Source organism: Telopea speciosissima, chromosome 3 (assembly GCF_018873765.1).
Source record: "Telopea speciosissima isolate NSW1024214 ecotype Mountain lineage chromosome 3, Tspe_v1, whole genome shotgun sequence".
Classification (NCBI taxonomy): domain Eukaryota; kingdom Viridiplantae; phylum Streptophyta; class Magnoliopsida; order Proteales; family Proteaceae; genus Telopea; species Telopea speciosissima.
This window is the reverse complement of record NC_057918.1, coordinates 29,665,147-29,685,106: the sequence shown is the minus strand read 5'-3', so window position 1 is coordinate 29,685,106 and position 19,960 is coordinate 29,665,147. Positions and strand designations below refer to the sequence as shown.

General features: G+C 39.5%; 1 protein-coding gene across 2 annotated transcripts; it reads left to right on the top strand.

The window, feature by feature from the left end:
• The first annotated feature begins 611 nt into the window (after window positions 1–611).
• Window positions 612–7,062, top strand: LOC122654600 (eukaryotic initiation factor 4A-15-like). 2 transcript variants are annotated; one of them, XM_043848763.1, is made up of 5 exons: window positions 612–672; window positions 2,938–3,007; window positions 3,180–3,286; window positions 3,813–4,243; window positions 6,279–7,062. In XM_043848763.1, exons 2-5 carry the CDS (start codon window positions 2,940–2,942, stop codon window positions 6,912–6,914), a joined length of 1,242 nt encoding a protein of 413 aa, XP_043704698.1. In that variant the 5' UTR covers window positions 612–672; window positions 2,938–2,939; the 3' UTR covers window positions 6,915–7,062. The 2 variants fall into 2 exon arrangements, with proteins under 2 accessions (XP_043704698.1, XP_043704699.1); XM_043848764.1 differs by lacking the exon at window positions 612–672 and adding an exon at window positions 769–859.
• The last annotated feature ends 12,898 nt before the right edge of the window (window positions 7,063–19,960 follow it).

The following is a 19,960-nucleotide window of genomic DNA, read 5'->3' as shown; positions in this document are numbered from 1 at the left end:
TTTAGTGCATGGTATTGGATAAGATATCGCTCACTTGCAAAATCGATATGATACCGCTACAATATCGACAAGGATTGGCCGTATCGGACAAAATTACCATCGATTTCCCTTTACAAAAGGATTTTTGACTGTTTTACCCCTTCTCTATACCGTGTCACTGATACGATATCAACACAATATCAGGATCGCCCACAACCAAAATTGTTATATAGGATACCGATACCTCAAACCGTGGCGATATCAATACGTCTCGCCCGATATAGAGGATGGGATAATACCTCATTGGGATATGATTTAAAGATTCCTATCCTAATTACCTATTTGAATTCAATCACGTTTAATGGATTTCTATAAAAGAAGGAGAGCCAGAGGAAACAGGAAAATAAGAAAAACAAAAACAAAAAAGGAAACGGAGTGAACTCTCCATGAAGAAGGCAATTGGAGAGGTTCCGGACTTTCATAGTTTCTAATTTTGATATAGACTCAATAGTGAATTTACTCATCCGAAAGAAACTCGCACGTCTGCTGTTGTCCACTCTCTATAACTCTATAAGTTTCAAGTCCCAACCCTTGAAACTGTAACAAGCGTAGTGGTTGGTAGCTGTTGCTTCTCTGATTCGAATTCTTAGGATTCGACATCGTCGACTTGCTAATCCTGAAGCATCTTTCTAGGTATCAGCTGCTTGTTTATTTCTTCGTAGTTTCTTATACTGGTTTTAGGTTTCCACTGTGCGTGACTGACTGATGCTTAATTTCCTGACAGTGAAGGTTTGCTGCTGCTTCTCAGCTTCTCTGATTCGAACTCTTAGATCCGAGTATTCGACACTGTCTACTTGCTAATCCCGAAGTATCTTTCCAGGTTTCAACTGCTTGTTTATTTCTTCGTAGTTTCTTATACTGGTTTTAGGTTTCCACTGTGCGCGACTGATGCTTAATACCCTGATAGTGAGGTCTTTTTTCGTTTTGTTTTTAGGATTTTTTGAGCCTTAACTTGACCCATAGATGATCTCCAGGCTTTGGAGATGATTTCAATGATAGCAACACAGAATTACAAAGCAGAAAATTTGTATTTATTATTCTTTCCTCCTCGTGAAGTTCTGTGCTGATTGGGTTTTAATTGTTTTTGTATTTATGTATTTATGATGTTGTTGTTGATGGTTGTGTCTCTGTACCCTGATTTTACAAGTTCTCATGCTGAACACCATGCTTTAACAACCAAGCGTTAACATAATTGATTGGGTTAGCAACAGATGAACTACAGCTAGAACGAAACTAAAGCAACACTAAGAAACTCGGATTGCTGGGACCTCACTAGGTGTAACACTTCTCATTATAGATTATCTAGATGTTCAAAACTTCAAATAATACTTTGGCTTTTTTGGGCTTGTGAGCAACATTGCAAACACCTTAGCCACTAGAGAGATGGGCCTGCCATTGCACAGGTGATGACCTCAAACGTGTAATTTGGGATTAAAAAAGAAATAGGAATAGTTTGATATTCGTAAGATACCACTCTTTTTCTCTTTTTATATTTTACTTTACATAATAGAAGAATCAAATTTTTATCTACTATGTCTATAGGATTTCATGTATCCTTGGGCTCTAAGTTTTCACCCCTTCTTTTATTCTTTCTCAATCTCTTTGCCCATTTACTGTTTGACTTGACTTGATGTTTGGGCACCATGTAGCTATATGCATTTGGGCCTGTTCTAAGCCTCTAAGGTGAAGGGTCTACCCAATTTACTAGCATAGATGGAGGAAGCTTCAATTCTATTTGTGTACCTGTTTCATAGTTGTCGTAGTAACTGAATTGATTAGGATGTCCAGGTGCCTTGTCTGTTATGCTGGAATTCTGTCATAGTTGTCAAGGCATCTAGGCGACCAAGGCTCCCACCTTGATGACCAAGGCGACTGTAGTTGTCAATGCGCCTGGACGGCAAGGTGGTCGCCTATGTGACGCCTCAACAACTATGGTCTCTGTAATCTAAGTATATCATTTTTTAATTGAATGAACCTCCTAGACCTAGTGTTTGTCAGGGCTGTTACATGTTTGTCCTTGAGGTTTTCAGTTCATGCTTTGATGTAACAGTAAAAGATGGAATTCTTAGGACAGTACATGTTTGCCCTTGTGGCTTTCAGTCAATGTTTTGACATAACTGTAGAGCATGCTTGGAACTCTTAGGTGTTTTTCTTGCATTTTTGACTTGGTTTATGAGGATTGTGTGCTCGGGTCACTATCTCAATTCTCATGTGTCATTCTATTCTTCTTTCTTTGGACGATTGAAGAAAGAAATGAAATAATTGCGCTTGCAATTGCTAGTATAACATAGCTGTAGCACATGCACTCACGTGTCTTTGAGTTGCTCTTTTTTTAAAGTATCCATGTGTATTATTGATATATTCTTAGTAGTAGTGGAGGATTAACATAAGGTTAGATAATGTTAGTGAAAGCCTAGCATAAAGATATTTCATATAGTACAATCCACCCACAGGTAATTCCTTGACATAAAGCAGAAAGCATTCTCATCCAGTCATCCTACCTTTTAATGGGTGGCATTATCGGTTAGGATCTAGAGACTCATAAAAAGATTTGCAAACTAAATGGAGGACGTTTGTTTGTGTATTGGTTCATGCTAGTCAATCTTCTTTGTTTACCATTGCAAGCTCTTCATTGTGCTATCCATGCCATTAAAATTTTGTATTATTTGTATTAAAGATATGGATGAAGTTTTTATTTAAATTTCTGTTCTTTGTCCCTTTTCAAAATTGGCCCTGGTGTTCTAATACTATATTTAGTGTTTTCTTTTTTGTTCATTTTAATATGGAGGTTAGATCCTTCTTACTTAAAAACTCCGAAGGTCTTGTCAATGAATTCTAATCCAGACATATTTCAAATATGTTTGTCTATAGACTAAAATTTTGAACCTTAGTTTACAGTCATGGCAGGAGAGGCACCAGAAGGATCACAGTTTGATACACGTCAATATGATAACAGAATGAATGAATTGTAAGTTCCACCATTTTTGTTCGTGTTGTCTAGCCTGTTTTTAATTTGTGCTGATTGTCATGTATGCTCTCTGTGCTTATTGAAGTGTGATATTGTTTATATTTTTTTACCATATGCTGACATTGGACTGATAGGTGTCTTATTGATGTTTGGTTTGCTAATGTGGGGCCAGGCTTGAATCTGATGGGCAGGATTTCTTTACTTCATATGATGAGGTATATGACAGTTTTGATGCTATGGGCTTGCAAGAGAATCTTCTGAGGGGCATCTATGCATACGGTAGATTAAACAATGCTTTCATTGTTTTTTATGCTTCAGTTCATATATTATTAATTGCACATTACATGTAACCTTGTGATTTCTTTAGAATCAATGTGATCATTTTGTTATTTGCTACTCTGGGTAGTATTGGACCTCTCACTGAATTTTTTGGGAGGCTTCACGTTTCTGACACTTAAACAATTCCATCAGCATCCATATTTTACACAGCAGGTGTCAATGTCAGATGCTGACACATACTATTGTCCATTTTTACTAAATCCAGTCCATCCATGGGATGGACTCTCTCTCATATGTGCCTGATCAGCCTCTTATTTATTTATTTGTTTTTCTGGGGTTTTAGTGTTTTCTATTTGAGTTGGTCTTTTTTTTCCTCTCTCCCTCCCCCTTTTGGTGCTGGTAAATATTCTAACTTGGCTTGCTCTCACTTCCTTTTCATGGATTTGTGGCTGTAATTTCATGGTCCCTTGAACCCCAATTGCAGTAATAGGCGAAATGCTGATTTGCTTCTTGATTATTTTTCTAGGGTTTGAGAAGCCATCTGCTATTCAGCAAAGAGGGATTGTACCATTCTGCAAAGGTCTTGACGTTATTCAGCAAGCACAGTCCGGCACAGGAAAAACAGCAACTTTCTGCTCTGGAGTTCTGCAGCAGCTTGATTATGGTTTAGTGGAATGCCAGGCTTTGGTCCTTGCACCCACCAGGGAACTTGCCCAACAAATTGAGAAGGTCATGCGTGCACTTGGGGACTATCTTGGTGTGAAGGTTCACGCTTGTGTGGGTGGAACCAGTGTCCGTGAGGATCAGCGTATTCTATCGAGCGGAGTGCATGTGGTGGTAGGCACTCCAGGTCGGGTGTTTGACATGTTGCGGAGGCAGTCTCTTCGCCCTGATTATATTAAGATGTTTGTTCTGGATGAGGCTGATGAAATGCTTTCACGAGGTTTCAAGGATCAGGTTAGTTTTTTTATTTGTGATCTCAATTTGATAGTTTGTTGTGCTTATTTTATTTTCCAATGGTCACCAATTTGTTCAAACTGTTGTTAGCGTTGCTGTTGTTATGGCTTATATGTGTAATATCCATAGTTGTCACATCAATTTTAATACGTAATAATTCATCATTGTTCATTACATTGTTTTAGAAAAATTCTAAGTGCTAAAATCTGATTTTCTTATTAAATTTGTCTTCCTTGACAGCGTCAATGTTGGTATGCTTCCCTGATTTAACATTGTCTTGGAATGCTAAGAAATTATCTGCTTGAATTAGCTCCTTCTCTTTGCACCCAGTGTTAGTCTAAGGTTGGTTGCTGACACAGATCAATATAAATGAAGTGAGGGTAGTAATACTAGATGGAGAAGTTTAATTATTCTGAAGGTGAGAAATAACTTGCAATGATATTTAGGAGAAAGGGAAAACGTTGTATTTGGACAAATGGAAGAACAGTAGGCCTATTGAGTTTTGGATTAGGTAGTCTAGTACTGCCCAGTGCACCTCACTCGTGCATCCAACGGCGCGCTTGGCAATGCATCTTTAAAGTTCATCCTCCCAGTCTCATGGCCACCGTCGGATGTTCAAGTGTGGTGCACTTGAGAGGATAAAAATTCTTGTTGGACATGTTCCCATTTGAGAGAGTTTGGTTATCACTGGTCTTCTGACTATGTCCAAACTTGGTGAAGTATTATGGTAAGGCTTAGTGAATCAATAATTGAACAAGTCTAATGTTGGAGTTGACTTTGATTTAATGACTGAATTCTGTCTTGGAGTTAGTTGTAGTGAATTGAAGTTGTGGCAGTAGTTGTTGGTACTAATTGATCATCAACTGGAAAGGTGTTTGTAGTGTAACTGATGGATCTCCAGGTCATGTCTGTTTGCATGATACACCTAACATTTCCCTTGTGCGTGTATAAAACCTTATCTTTTATATGTATTGAGATGGGTTTTGTATCAAGCCCTGTTTCATTCAACCAACAGAGGGTGAAGAGGAGGGTGTAGATGTCTGATTTGGTCCTTTCCTACATTCTCTGCCACTGGGGAGAGGCCACATGGTGATCCTTTGAGAGCATTAAAAGATCTGATTTCTCGGGCTGTTAGTGGAGATCTGGGCTACCCTACTAGTGTTGGTTTTGATTGGTTTGGGTTGTCAGGAAGATTAGGATTTTGCTTGTGAGGAGATCAGAGAAGATGGAAACGGAAGTATGGTATGATGCTTCCCTCTTCCTCGACCTTCCCCATTCTTCTTGTTTTCCTAGTAATGGGTTTGCTCTTCTTAGCTTCTTCACAATTTAATATCCACTTTGTTTTTTCCTCCTGTATTTCTAAATGTCTTGTCTTTCTGTTTTTTATAGTTTCATGTTTGATGTGGGAAAGCAATTCTTGTACAAATTCTGGATTGCTCTCCCCCCCACCTTTTTTTTCCTCCTGCGACAATTATCGCAGCTTCACCCCCACCCCCCAAATGGTTTGATTCTCAATTCCTCAGGATTTTGTAAAAGGGGGTGGAACTGCCTCTTTTGTATGGATGGTTCCCCGGTCAGGGAGTGGTGTTTACCAATGAGATAGTATGGCCTTATTGCTTGATACCTCAGTATGATCTGTAAGGTCTGTTGAGAAAGTATGAACTCTTTCTGAGCAATTATGACATGGACTGTGGAATGATTGTGATATTTAAGTTACAATATTTTGTTATTGGTCATCTCCATGTGGTTTTCATTTTCCCTTTATCTTCCTCCCCCTCCTTGTACTCAATCAGCATTAGTGAAAATATTTGATCACTGCTTTTCTGTATTATTTAGTTGTTTATGTTTGTTGATGATGATCTTTTATTAATGTTTTTTTTATTTATTATTTATTGTAAGACAGTTATTCTATTGTTGGTTATCTATCATATTTATGACAACTAATGTTTTTGAAGTATTCATATTTGTTTACTTTATACTGGTACTTTCTGGGCCACAAATGTTTTTTCTAATCGTCGCCTTTTCACATTTTCAGATATATGATATCTTCCAGCTATTGCCATCGGAGGTTCAGGTAGGAGTGTTTTCTGCCACAATGCCACCTGAAGCCCTTGAGATCACGAGGAAGTTCATGAACAAGCCTGTGCGGATCTTGGTTAAGCGTGATGAGCTTACCCTTGAGGGTATCAAGCAGTTCCATGTCAACGTAGAAAAGGAGGATTGGAAGCTTGAGACTCTGTGTGATCTTTATGAGACCCTGGCTATCACGCAAAGTGTCATCTTTGTCAACACTCGGCGTAAGGTTGACTGGTTGACAGACAAGATGCGGAGTCGTGACCATACAGTATCTGCCACTCATGGAGATATGGACCAGAACACCAGAGACATCATCATGCGTGAATTCCGATCTGGTTCCTCTCGGGTGCTCATTACCACAGATCTCCTAGCCCGTGGTATTGATGTCCAGCAGGTCTCTCTTGTCATAAACTATGACCTTCCCACGCAGCCAGAGAACTACCTCCACCGTATTGGACGTAGTGGACGGTTTGGTAGGAAAGGTGTTGCTATAAACTTTGTGACGCGGGAAGATGAGAGGATGCTGGTCGACATCCAGAGGTTCTACAATGTGGTGGTTGAGGAACTGCCTTCAAATGTTGCAGATCTGCTGTGAATTTACTTTTTCTTTGTTTCTTTTTTGCATGGTAAGCTGCTATTTTATTATGAGAAACAATTTAATATGTTTGTAGTAGGGTCTAGTGCATTATTTTAGTTTCATCAATCCTTGTCTGACCGAGTGATATGGATCCTGCATATTTGCACTTGTGGAATCCATCGTTGCCCATCTTGGGTTTTTAGGTGGCATTTGTTGCATCACCTAAAGAAGATTAGCTTGGATTGATTCACTTTTCTTTTGCTTGGCTTTATAATTTACATATGAATATACTATGTAGAATCAAGTGTTTTTCAATTAAGTTGGAAACTCGACTCGAATGGGTATTCAATGGTTGTATCTTTTGCTCATTCTTTCTTCTTTCCAGTCTTTGATCTTGGTTGATGATGATGATGAGGTTTGTCTGAGACTGATGGAATCTGTGTATTGTTGTTCTATATATAGTTAGGGAGAATGTTCTCTGTGCCGCAGCGCAGCCTGCGCCCAGGCACATGGGCAACCTGTGCAGGGGGGCAGGGTGGTCATTGCACCCACCCCCATGTGCCTGGGCGCAGGCTGCGCTGCGGCACAGAGAACAGCGCCCCAGTTAGTTATTTGGGGTGTTGAGTAATAATTTGGGTGAAGCTCAGGTTGCTGATTATATTTCGTTGAGTCAGTGGCCTCGAATGTTTGGTATCACTTTGGTGTAGAATGGAGAACGAAACTAGTTTTTTTGCACCAGTTTGGTCTTAAATTGTCAGTTTTACATGACCATTGATTAATAATTATCTTTGTTTTGGTGGGGTGATTTTGTAAGAGATCGGGGTTTGGTCGTCTGAGACTATTAGACATTTTTTTCTTCTTTGTGGAAGAGACGACCTTTAAAACAGTTGGATTGAAGGCATTTGCGTAGGATTCAGTACTGGCTGATTCAGGTCTTGATGAGCCAAAGTGTTTTTAGTTTTTGGGTTAATTTGTTGGTAATGTGAAGGTGGTTTACAGTTGGTTTTAAGAGATTGTTGCATTGGAGCCATATCATGGTTCATTGCTCGAGGATGGTGTAACAAACTATTTAATTTTTTTGGTCAAGTAAAACTATTTCAGTTCTTTTTTTTTTTTTGGTGAAAAAAAACAGACTTACTATTTGATTAAACATAATAATTACATTGTCCTCCAATCAATCTGATGAAACCGAATTAAGCCTAGCATATTTGGCAAGCCTATCTACAGGTTCAAGATAATATCTAGGTTGTTTAAGAATTATTACAGACCCAAGTTTTGTAATGAGCTGAGAAATGTCAAATAACCAAGTATAAAACTGATAAGGCCAAGGATGCTGCTCTGGACATGTAAGCCATTCTGCAATCTCCTTCGAATCCGTCCACACAATCACTTCTTGTCCTGCCAATGGAAGTGCCTTTTGGAGCCCATCTTGGATTCCTCGCAATTCTGCTTCTTGTGCTGATCCTACATAACCATAGTTCATAGAGCAAGCAACAAAGTTTTGGTTATTCAAAATGAGGCACCCCCATGGCCATGCTTAGTCAACAGGCAATAGCTTCCATCCGAAACGATAAGACATGCCTCAGGTTTAGCCAAACTCAAATACGAAGATTGAGTAAGTGGCGAGGAATAATCAATAGTGTGGTCATTAGAGGCAGGGTTAGGATGTGTCAAAACCCCATAATTACAAAGGTTTAGATCACGAAACCATCTCAAAATATTCTATAAGACCAACGACGGATTGACTTGGTTCCCCTGAAAAAGCACCTGGTTTCGATGGGTCCAAATGAAATATAAAGTGATGGCCACCATACTTAGAATGAGAGTAATATGGGGGTTGGAAGTACCCCCTGCCTGTACAAGTTTAGTCAAAGCCTCAATAAAATTATTGCCCATAAGATTTTCGGTCCTAAGGCCAAGTGGAATGGCAGACCAAATTCTCTTAGAAACCTCACAGGAGAAAAACAGATGCTAGGGGGTCTCTGGTGCAATTCGGCACAGTGGGCATAGCTTATCCCCATCATTTTTCAAAAACAATTTGGATTTGGTGGGTACCCCCTCATTGAGTGGGAACCTGGGAGGTATTTTCAATTTCCAAATCTGAGTCCACAGGCAACAGGTGGGTGGAACCACAGTAGGTGAGAAAGTATACTTGAGAGCAGAGGCAATGTGTTTAGTTGTAAGCTTCCCTGTTTTAGTAATGGGTGAAAAAATGTGATCAATGAAGGGGTGAACAGAGATTGGGATGGATGTAATAATTTGCACAATGGATGAAGGGAAAATCAAATTTAGCAAAGGTACATTCCATGATCTATTGTTCAAAAGTTCATTAACAGTACTAAAGAGAGGAGTCCTTGGAACAACTTGGTTTAAGGTAGTAAAAGAGGGTGAAGGGATCCATGGGTCATCCCAGATATTGATTGAGGATCTAGTACCAATTTGCCATCGGACCATTTTCCTGAGGGTTGGGAGAACAGTAAGTATACTGTTCCAAGTCCAAGTCCTGGTCGAGAAGGTGTCCTAGGATTGAGAAGAGAATGATTGGGGAAATATTTACCTTTAAGAATTTGGGCCCAAAGGGAGTGAGGTTCATTCAGTAGCAGCCAAGATAACTTTAAAAGAAGAGCACGATTATGGTCCCAATGAGAGTGAAGCCCCAGCCCACCTTTACTTTTATGGTGGCAAGTAGAGTCCCAAGATATAAGTGATAGACCTCTGCCTGGTACTGATTTACCCTTCCAAAAGGTAGAACTTACAGAATCAAGCTTTGAGCAAACAGTTTTTGGAAAAAAAAGGTAAGACATGGAAAGTGGGTATGGAATGGAGAACTGATTTGATGAGAGTGAGGCGACCAGCTTGGGACAGAAACTTGGTTTTCCAGTCAGCCAATTTTGATTGTATCTGGTTTAAAATGGATGCCAAACATTTAGTTTTGGACCTTGTAGGGAATAAGGTAGTGCCCAGGCATTTGGATTCCTCCCCCATCACTTTCATGTCCAATGCCTTGCAGATCTCCTTTCGGACCTGTGGGGAAGTATTTTTGCTGAAAAAAATGCTACTTTTTTGCAAGTTAAGTTGTTGGCCTGACAGAGATTCAAAAAGATTAATGATGGCTTTAAGAGTGTGGACATCCTCTAGGCTGGCCCGACAAAAAAGAAGGGTATCATCAGCAAAAAAGAGATGGGTAATTTCGGGTCCATGTCTTGAGATTTTTATACCTTTAAACAAGTTTAGTTGTCTATAAGTGTGCAACAGCCGAGATAGGCATTCCATAGTAAGAAGAAAAGGGTAAGGACTAAGTGGGCATTCCTGTCTAATACCCCTTGTCGGTTGCAAATAGTCAAAGGAACTGCCATTAAGTTTGATGGAAAAAGAACATTGGAGTAAGGTGGAAAGAATACGGGTCCAATGAGTGTCAAATCCCAAGAATTGAAACAGTTGAAGTAGAAAACTCCATTCAACTCTATCATAAGCCTTAGACATGTCAAGTTTGAGTGCCAGAAAGCCAGGACCCTTTCTTTTGTTTCGCATAAAATGAAAGATCTCGTGGGCAATAATAATATTGTCAGTGATCTGTCGGCCCTTAACAAAAGCAGATTGGTTGGGGGAAATAAACAAGGGGAGGATAGGCCTTAGGCGGGTGGCAAGGAGCTTAGTGAGAATTTTATATGAGACATTACATAGACTAATTGGTCGATAGTCTTCAACCTTCAGAGATGAGTTGGTCTTGGGTATCAAAGCAAGAAGGGTATGGTTAACCCCCACTGGTAGGTGGTAATGGGAAAAGAAATCCTGAACAAAACAGTAAATGTCTGATCCAATAAAATCCCAGCAGTGATGGTAGAAACCAACCAACAAGCCATCAAACCCTGGAGCCTTAAAAGCTCCAATATTAAACACTACAGACTTAATTTCCTCAATAGTTGGAACCATGCCCAGAGAGGTGAGTGTAGTGGTTTGAGGTAGGGGCGTGAAAAGACATTCCACAAAAGAGGGATCAAGTGGATTAGAGGAGGTCATAATGGATTGAAAATGAGAAGCAAAGAGCTGTGCCATTTCTGGGGGGTTAGAGATGACCTTGCCTGTGGGGTCTCTTAGAGCAATAACCCGATTGGATCTGGAATTATAATTAGCCATGGCATGAAAAAACTTGGTATTCCGGTCACCCTGTGAAATGAATTTTTCTCTAGATTTTTGAAACCAAAAAACTTCTTCAGCATTGGGAATCCTAGTTAATTGGGCATATGCATCACCAAGCAATTTGGTCTGTTCCTCAGATGGAGGACCAGTCTCAAGGGAAGAGATAGTCTGTAAAACCTCAGACTTTATGGAATCAATTCTACCAAACACCTCTAAATTCCATTTTTTAAACCATTAATTTTTACCATAATATCGGTGGATGGAGCTTTAGCCAAGGCTAAAGAGGCAAAAGATGAAAAATTAGGGTGAACCAGCCACGCAGCGTGGAATTGAAATAGTTTTTTGAAAGACCAAAAGTGTGGATTTGTATCCCAAAATAAAGGGTTATGGTCAGATCCCAAAGCAGGCAAGAGCTGGAGCGAAGCAAGGGGCCTAACAGATAGCCAAAGCTTATTTGCAAGGCATCTATCTAGGTGTTCCATAATGCAATTTGGAGGTTTTCGTCTATTTCGCCACGTGAACCAGTTGGATAAAGGCTTTATCTCATCCAGGCAGAATTCAGTGATAAGGTTTGAGAGGGCTTCAGAAGATGGTGAAGGAGTGATGAAAACAGATCCCCCAAATTTGTCATCTTGGGTAAGAATTTCATTAAAATCCCCCAAAATAAAACAAGGGCAGGACAGAGTGTTAAGAAAACATCGTAAAGAACCCCAGAAATTAAGTCGATAGTTTGGTTGGGGTGGAGCATAAAGGCAAATTAAGCACCAGGAGCAGCCAAAGGTTGAGTCTGATAAAAACAGAGCCAAAAAAAGATCAAAAGACTGGGTTCCAGAGACAATAATATCAGACCTGCCGAGTACCCACAACCCCCCTAAACCTCGGGTACCCGAGCCACTTTGAAAGCCCAGAGTGGTAAGGTGGTGTAAGCATCCGGGTAGAACAGAAAAATCAGGATGCAGTAGTTTAGTTTCACACAAGAACAAAATCTCTGGTTTGTTTTTAAGAAAAAAGTGTTTAAGAAATATAGATTTAGATTTGGATTTCAAACCCCTAACATTCCAGCTACAAATCTTCATGGTGGACAGCTTTAGAACTTAGAGAAAATTAGCAAACACAACAAGACAGCAAGATAGTAGTAAACACTGTAATAACAGAAGAAAGAACTTTGTAAGGGTTGTAAGTGATTACCGATGTAGAGGGGATATCAGATTGCTCACGAGCCTGGCGATGCATTGTCTGGTGTCCAACATTAGGAGCTTCAGAGATAAGAATTGATCGCTTTTATTGTGCTGAAGCATGAAAGTCCTAGTCCGACTTGAGCTCACAAAGCCACCCTTTCAATTTCTTGGATAGAGCTTCAGGCGAATCCACCATCTTAATAATATCAGATGAAATTTTTTTTATAATATCTAGTTCAGCTTGGTCCTCAGATCCAATGTAATCAAAACCCGAATCCTGCCGCTTCCTTTTACTACGGGCACTGCTAAAGCTGACATGTTGCTTTCCTTTTGCCTTTGATTTCCTCCTACGGCTGGAAACAGAACCAGAGGAAGTAGAAGAGCTTGATCCTGGCATAGAGGATGAGGTAGAAGGTCCTGATGTAGACTGCCTGTAGCCCTTATTAGTATCACCCCTAGCGTGAGGGATTCCCTCTCCCAGTGGAGACGAAGCAGGTATAGCAACAGATATCTTAGGAATTTTAATCTTCGGGGACCTGTACCGTTTGCAACAGTTGGTGCAGCACTTAAAGATTTTTACCACAATCGGCCTGGGGTGAGATGGGGTTGGTATTTGAGATGCAAAAGGGTGAGTGTTAGAAGGTGATGGTATGTAGCAGGAAGCAGGTGAAGATGAGGTCAAGGGGGCGTTTTGTAATGTGCGAAGATGGTCATGGGTGTGAAAGAGTAGATCAGTGAAAGAAAAAGGGTTAGAGTGGAGAGTAGGGTTGTGTGGGGCAATGGGATTTACAATGGAGGTGTTTGGGTAGAGGAAAGGATAAGACCAAGATGAAGGAGTAGGATCGACCGGGGAGGGGCTGGGATCAGGATTGGGAATAGGTTCACAAGTTGGGGACAGGCCTGGGCTTGATATAAATAGATCAGATATGGATGGTGGTGATAGGTCAGCTAAAATTGAGGAAATGGGTGTGGTTACAAAAGTATCCAATTCAGGCTCCAACGGATTTTACTCCTCTCCATTTCTCAATCTATTATTTCTTGTAATTTCCCCCCTGAAAATGTGACATGTGGCATAATCAAATCTAACGGTCTGTATTTAAAGTCCAACTTTTAAATACTAACTAACCTTGATTACACCAACTCCTAGTCTAACCCGAGTTAGATTCAAACTCACAATCTTACCTCGTTTGCCCCTTCTCTCTCTCACCTATTTGCTCAAAACCTTTCAACCCTCTAGGTCGCCCCCATCTCGCTGGAGATGTCGAGGGTAAGCGGAACTCAGTCAGCCCATGTCGTTATAGAAGGTGCTGCTCCCTTTCTCTGTGGAGCACTTTTACGCCAGCGCAAGAGCACGCGACGGAGCACCCTCACGCAGCCTCTGGATTTTCAGGCGACGGCTCTTTGCCTCTGCAACTTCAAGCAACATCTTCCTTACTCCGCCGGAGCAACCTCAACTACTACGAAGAAGCCGGAGAAAAATCCTTAGGTGGTGAGTGCAAATCTGAATCCTTTCCCCTGTTTTTTTTCTCCTTTTCTTTTTTTGCTTGTCATCTCGGCGTCGACTTGGATTTTTCTCCTCTCCTTTACTTTACTGTAGACATACCCATTGTATTCTAGGGTTTCCAGTCTTCCTTATTAATCCCATCTCATCTTTTTGATCAAAAGTTTTGATCGTCATTCTTTCTCTTAAATTCCTTTATCCCTTTGTCATTCTTTCATCCTGGAGCCATGGCACCGAAAGCTAAGAAAAGACTACCTAAAACTGCATCTCTTCCTGGAGAGGAGTAAAATCCCATTGTAGTTATGCTATATATGGAGCTTTTTGTTTTTTCATTTCTGGGTATCTGAATTTCAGTTTTAAAAATAGTATTTTTGATGTCACAATTTAGGGCTTGAAGATGCTTTGATGGGCTATATTTCTGGCAAGAAAAAGGCAACTAGGTTGCTCACTTGTGGGTACTTTAACTTAAATCACCGATTTCTTGAAACTAGTCACTATACCAGATGCATGAGGGCTTCTCTAATTTTATGGTGTTAAATAGGCACAATACTTTATTTGATCACCTGTTTGTTGAATGGGATTTTGCTTCTGTTAATATCTTGGAGGATTGGTTGATTTGTTAGGGTTGGTTTGGGACTCTATCAATGGTAAGTTAAATAAAGACTATAAAATATATTTTTGAAACTGCAAGTGTTCCATTTTTGAAAATGCAATTTTTCCATCAAGTGTTGAAAGAATGCACTTTATTTGATGGTTATGTCAATTGTTTGCTCCCAAGATGGTAGCTTAGACTTTGATTTTGGTTCCTTTGTTTGACTAATGATCTTTACTGTGTACAAGATGGTAGGTTAGACTTTATCTTTTTTATTTTCTATGGATTAATTTGGATCTGTTCTTTCAGAACTGGACGTAATGGTGAAATAGTTCATATATTTTATGAGGATTGGCTGATGAGTAGATTAGGGGATGCAAAATGAGAATCTGAGACTTGTAATTTTCCCTAAAACAAGATTTGTAGTGGAATGGTCATTTTGCTGGTCAATTGGATGTATTGGTATTGGCATACTTGTTAAAATTAATTTTTTTTAATCAAAATTAAAGGCAAAACAGGCTGATTTCTTTGAAGCTTGAGAACCCCTTGAGTCTTGGAGATATCCCATACCCTTCTGAGTTCTGAATTCTGAAGCTTAAGCGCACATTTCCTTGTAGGGTGTCGGATTAATCCACAGAGTTGTGTTGGAATCTTGGATCGGTGGCGTGTACTTCTTTCCCTTTAAATTTTTTTTTGGTTAATTTAAATGAAAGAATCTGATTTAAAAATAGGGGGAAAAAGAGCCCACACATCTAGCTCAAATGAAAGAATCTCTTGTTCTTTTCCATCTTCAAACCAAATCAAAATCCTTTTGTTTGTTCTGACGTTTTTTTTTAAGGTGAATCCTTAGCTCAAAATGGGAGAGCACCTGGGAATTACCCAGGTTATGATGGTTCGAATCCATCAGGATTCATACATTTAACACGATTGTGCCAGCTATCCTAATTACTATTTTATTTCTATTGTGATTCAGTTTCTAATTTTTGTAGTAGACTCTTAGTTATAGTAATAGTAACTAAGAGTCCCTTTTATTTTATTAAGTTTCTATTTCTTTGAGATAGCATAGAAGAAGATCCTAAGTAGCCTGGCAACAAAGTAACCCCCATGCATGGTAGGGTTATAATTTTTGCAGTTGTTAGTTGATTATTATAAATAATGGGGAAGGGGGGGGGGGGGCATTCTCCAGTTATGTATCCTAATTTCCCACGACTTCTCAAAGATAACTTCACAGAATGAGCCTAGTCTAGATAGTTGGTGTCATCCCACTTAACAATTGAAATATGTTTGTTTGTGCTCTCAAGAGCAGACATGCTGGGTTAACATTACTTGTACCACTAGTTGAAGAATCCATTGGTCCATTGACCTCAGTCATTGTCCACAGGTACGCAAGGGAAGCTGGTCAGATACCCTAACCAGGTGGGGAGTTTGCACTCTGCCCAATTTTGTTCCCAACAACAGAATACTTACTTTCAGTTAACAAAGAAAATACCATAAACATACAGACTTTCGAACTAGACAACCATTTCCAGGTAGAAACACAAAGCTACTACAACCTTCAATGTTCAAATATCATAGCTCAATCAATAGAATCATCTACTAACCAGGGTAACCTACTCATGAAAACAGTAGTCTATCTTCAGGTCTGCTGGCAGAAGCTTACAGAGTTTGGAGCTGCAAAGAACATAGAAGTAGTGCCAGCTATGGGCAGAAGTTCTTGCAACAAATGGCCCTGATTTCATCTCCAACTTCTACTAGATCAGAGAGAAAAAAAAGAAATGGTTCCAGAGCTGGCAGTAATGCTGTTCTGGCCAATATCTCCTTTGATTTGATTTTTGTCAACTTCAAAGCCGCCAACAGGATTGACTTCCTTGATCGACTCTCAAACCAAACATTACATGAATTAATCAGCAAGGATATGTAGAGTATTTGACATGAAGAAAGGACATATTGTATCCCCTCGTAAAGAAATTAAGAGTCTTGGGGGAGTCGAACCACCATCTACTAGGTATAACCCCAGTTGCTCTTCCGTTTTGAGCTAAAGACTCACATACCTTCATTTAGGTGAAGGAGAAGGATATTGTGTGGTTTGTGCAATTTTGTGTTCCATGGTGTAAGCATTGGTACGGAAATGAATATTCAGTTTTTCTATCAAATAAAGATCATTCACCAAGTGGGTATTAGAAGTCAAAGAATACAATCAACCATCTAGACTAACCATTGTATTAGAAGTCAAAGAATATAATCAACCATCTAGACTAACCATTGTATTATTTCAGGGACCTGGAAACTTCAAAGTAGAAGCCATACCCATTTGTTTTTATTTTCTAGAGCTATGTTCTGGATATCCATTCCATAAACACAGCCCCTGCCTGACTCATCAACTACCAATTTGACCATTGCCAAGGTATCATGACCATTGCCACAAGTAGCATCAACTACTGTGTCCCCTTTTCGGACAATATGTCTCCACATCCTAATGAACCAAAAGAAACAGAAAATAAACAAGTAAACAAACAAAAGCTTTTAAAATAGCAAAAGCAAAGAGTATTAGATGGGAACAATTGGATATCTCCACATCTTGAGCAAGAAAAATTGGAAATATATATAAATGGTTGAGCGGCATATTTGAAAAAGAATAGAGCTGTTTGCACTTTACACCATAGAAAGGTTAAACTCGCTTTTCTTTTCCCTTTGAAGGGATATAATCTTATGATTACAATGTAAGGATGATGAAAGAATGTTGCTACTTTCGGATGCAGCTTATCAGTGCCACACTAGTAACAACAGAGGCAATTTGCCAATATCATAATGTCCATGTTACACTTCAACCTGACAAGAGGAGGAAGATGGCAGGGGGAGAATTTAACTTCTAACAGAGCCCACTTGAAGAATTTGCTAAAAACTAACTCAATGAGATAACCATAGTCAAGCATCCATTGAATTCTTTTGGATAATCAGATCCAAGATTAAAATTTTAGGATTAAGGTGGGATTTTGACCCCTACCAAAACCAAAGTATTTCAGCATTTCAGTAATTTCGGTATCAAAATTTGGTCCATTTCGATGGCCAAAACTTGGAATTTTGTTCTGAAACTTCACGAAGTGCATATTTAAGCATGTTTGCATATGTTTAAATCATCAAACGGGAAAGAAAATAAAAACCCAAAGTGGTAGTTTGGCTTTGGACCCCATGACATATGGCGATCATGTTATCCTCTACCTAAAAAATCTCTCAAAGTCCATTATGACAGCCCTAATTCCATGTAATGAGTTACTTAGTGGTTAAGATAGATATGAAGTAGAAGTTTCTAATTTTTATTACTTTCCATTTTGCATGTAATAGTAATGGATCCTCTAGAAGGATTCCATCCTTGTTTCTATTTATTTGCTTTCTATTTTCCTTATAGTTTCAGTAGACGCTTCAAATGAGAGTCAAATGCTATACAAATCAAACCTCCAACTATAGACATTAATGCTTTTCATTTCCAGTCTCATCCAAAGCAGAAGATTCATGCAATTCGAGGCAAGAAAAAGTAAAAACAATTGAATCACGTATTGAATGAAGATTAATGAAGTAAATCAAATCACACAGAAACTCTTCTCTAACTTTACCATTCATCATATCCACTTCATGAGAAAGGGGTAGGGGTAGGGGTAGGGGTAGGGGTAGGGGTGGGGGTGGGTTGGAGGGAGAACATTCCACATGTTTACTGCATTCTGCATATAGGTAATTCAAGAAGTCGGTGATTTAAGTTAAAGTACCCACGAGTGAGCAACCTCAGTTGCCTCTTTCTTGCCAGAAATATAGCCCATCAAAGCATCTTCAAGCCCTAAATTGTGACATAAAAAATACTATTTTTAAAACTGAAATTCAGATACCCAGAAACGAAAAAACGAAAAGCTCCATATATAGCATAAGTACAATGGGATTTTACTCCTCTCCTGGAAGAGGATGCAGCTTTAGGTAGTCTTTTCTTAGCTTTCGGTGCCATGGCTCCAGGATGAAGGAATGACAAAGGGATAAAGGAATTTGAGAGAAAGAATTACGATCAAAACTTTTGATCAAAAAGATGGGATGGGATTAATAAGGAAGACTGAAAACCCTTGAATACAATGGGTATATGTCTACAGTAAAGTAAAGGAGAGGATAAAAATCCAAGTCGACGTCAAAGATGACAAGCAAAAAAAGAAAAGGAGAAAAAAAACAGGGGAAAGGATTCAGATTTGCACTCACTACCTAAGGATTTTTCTCCGGCTTCTTCGCAGTAGTTGAGGTTGCTCCAGCGGAGTGAGGAAGATGTTGCCTGAAGTTGCAGAGGCAAAGAGCCGTCGCCTGAAAATCCAGAGGCTGCGTGAGGGTGCTCCGTCGCGTGCTCTTGCGCTGGCATAAAAGTGCTCCACAGAGAAAGGGAGTAGCAGCTTCTATAACAAGATGGGCTGACCGAGTTCCGCTTACCCTCGATGTCTCCGACGAGATGGGGGCGACCTAGAGGGTTGAGAGGTTTTGAGCAAATAGGAGAGAGAGATGGGGGCAAACGAGGTAGGGTTGTGAGTTTGAATCTAAACGATAACCATGGGTTAGGAATAGGTTTGGTTACACCAACTCGGGTTAGTCTAGGAGTTGGTGTAACCAGGGTTAGTTAGATTTAAAAGTTGGACTATAAATACAGACTGTTACATTTGATTATGCCACGTGTCACATTTTCAAGGAGGACATTACAAGAAATAATAGATTGAGAAATGGAGAAGAGTAAAATCCGGCTGCAACGGGGATGGTTCTGACCAATCTAGCTGGCCAGAAACGGATTGCCAAATAGGATCTGTGGAGGCCACGCACAAAGGGTGTGTTAGACTGGATGAGATGGAAGGAAGTGCGCAGGCAATGGTGGGAAGGTCCAAGAAAATATCGGGGGTTTGAGTTGGTGCAGCGGAAGTAGCAGTAGAAGGAGGACACGAAAATATAGGGCCAGCATCAGCAGAGATAGGAGAAGACAATACCTGAGATCTATCACCAGTAGAGGTAGAAGGTCCAACATCAGAAGGTGTTACCTTCACAGGTAGGGATGTAAATGGATATTCGTAAATCCGTATTCGATCCGCATTCATATCTGTTTAGGAGTATCCAAATCCGTCCGAAACTAATTGGATACGAATATGATAATCCCCCTATCTGACCGATTATTATCCGATTCGTTTAGCAGTCTGACATTAATAAAATATCTGAAATATAACTCTATGTTTATCTATCCTTTTAAGTTACCTTATTGGATTTTGTTACCTTATTTTTTTTAATTTATAAGTTAAGATAATGTGATTCTTTTTCTAGATTTGCTATTGGTTTATATATATTATTTTATGCAATGTGATACATGGAATTACATATCTATTAAAAAATCAAAAGTAAAAATCATAAGAGAATAAAAGACTAAGAAGAGTAGAAGAAATGGTAGTTCTGAACTCTCAGTCTCAACCCTAATCCTCATCATAAAAAGGGTAAATATATCAACGGATAGTCGAAAAATCATATTCGATCCGTATTCATATCCATTTAGGAGAACCTGTATTCAAAAAATCACTATCCGAAAATTATCCGAATTCGTCCGAAAATCGAAAAGATATTATCCGAATCAGTCTGAATATAATCGGATACGAAT

What these genes read in the sequence shown, in the direction of transcription:
- LOC122654600 (XM_043848763.1), top strand. Translation starts at nt 2,940, where the DNA reads ATGGCAGGAGAGGCACCAGAAGGATCACAGTTTGATACACGTCAATAT. An exon ending in GATAACAGAATGAATGAATT is followed by an intron (nt 3,008 to 3,179) that starts GTAAGTTCCACC and finishes ATGTGGGGCCAG; the next exon opens with GCTTGAATCTGATGGGCAGG. An exon ending in CACGAGGTTTCAAGGATCAG is followed by an intron (nt 4,244 to 6,278) that starts GTTAGTTTTTTT and finishes TCACATTTTCAG; the next exon opens with ATATATGATATCTTCCAGCT.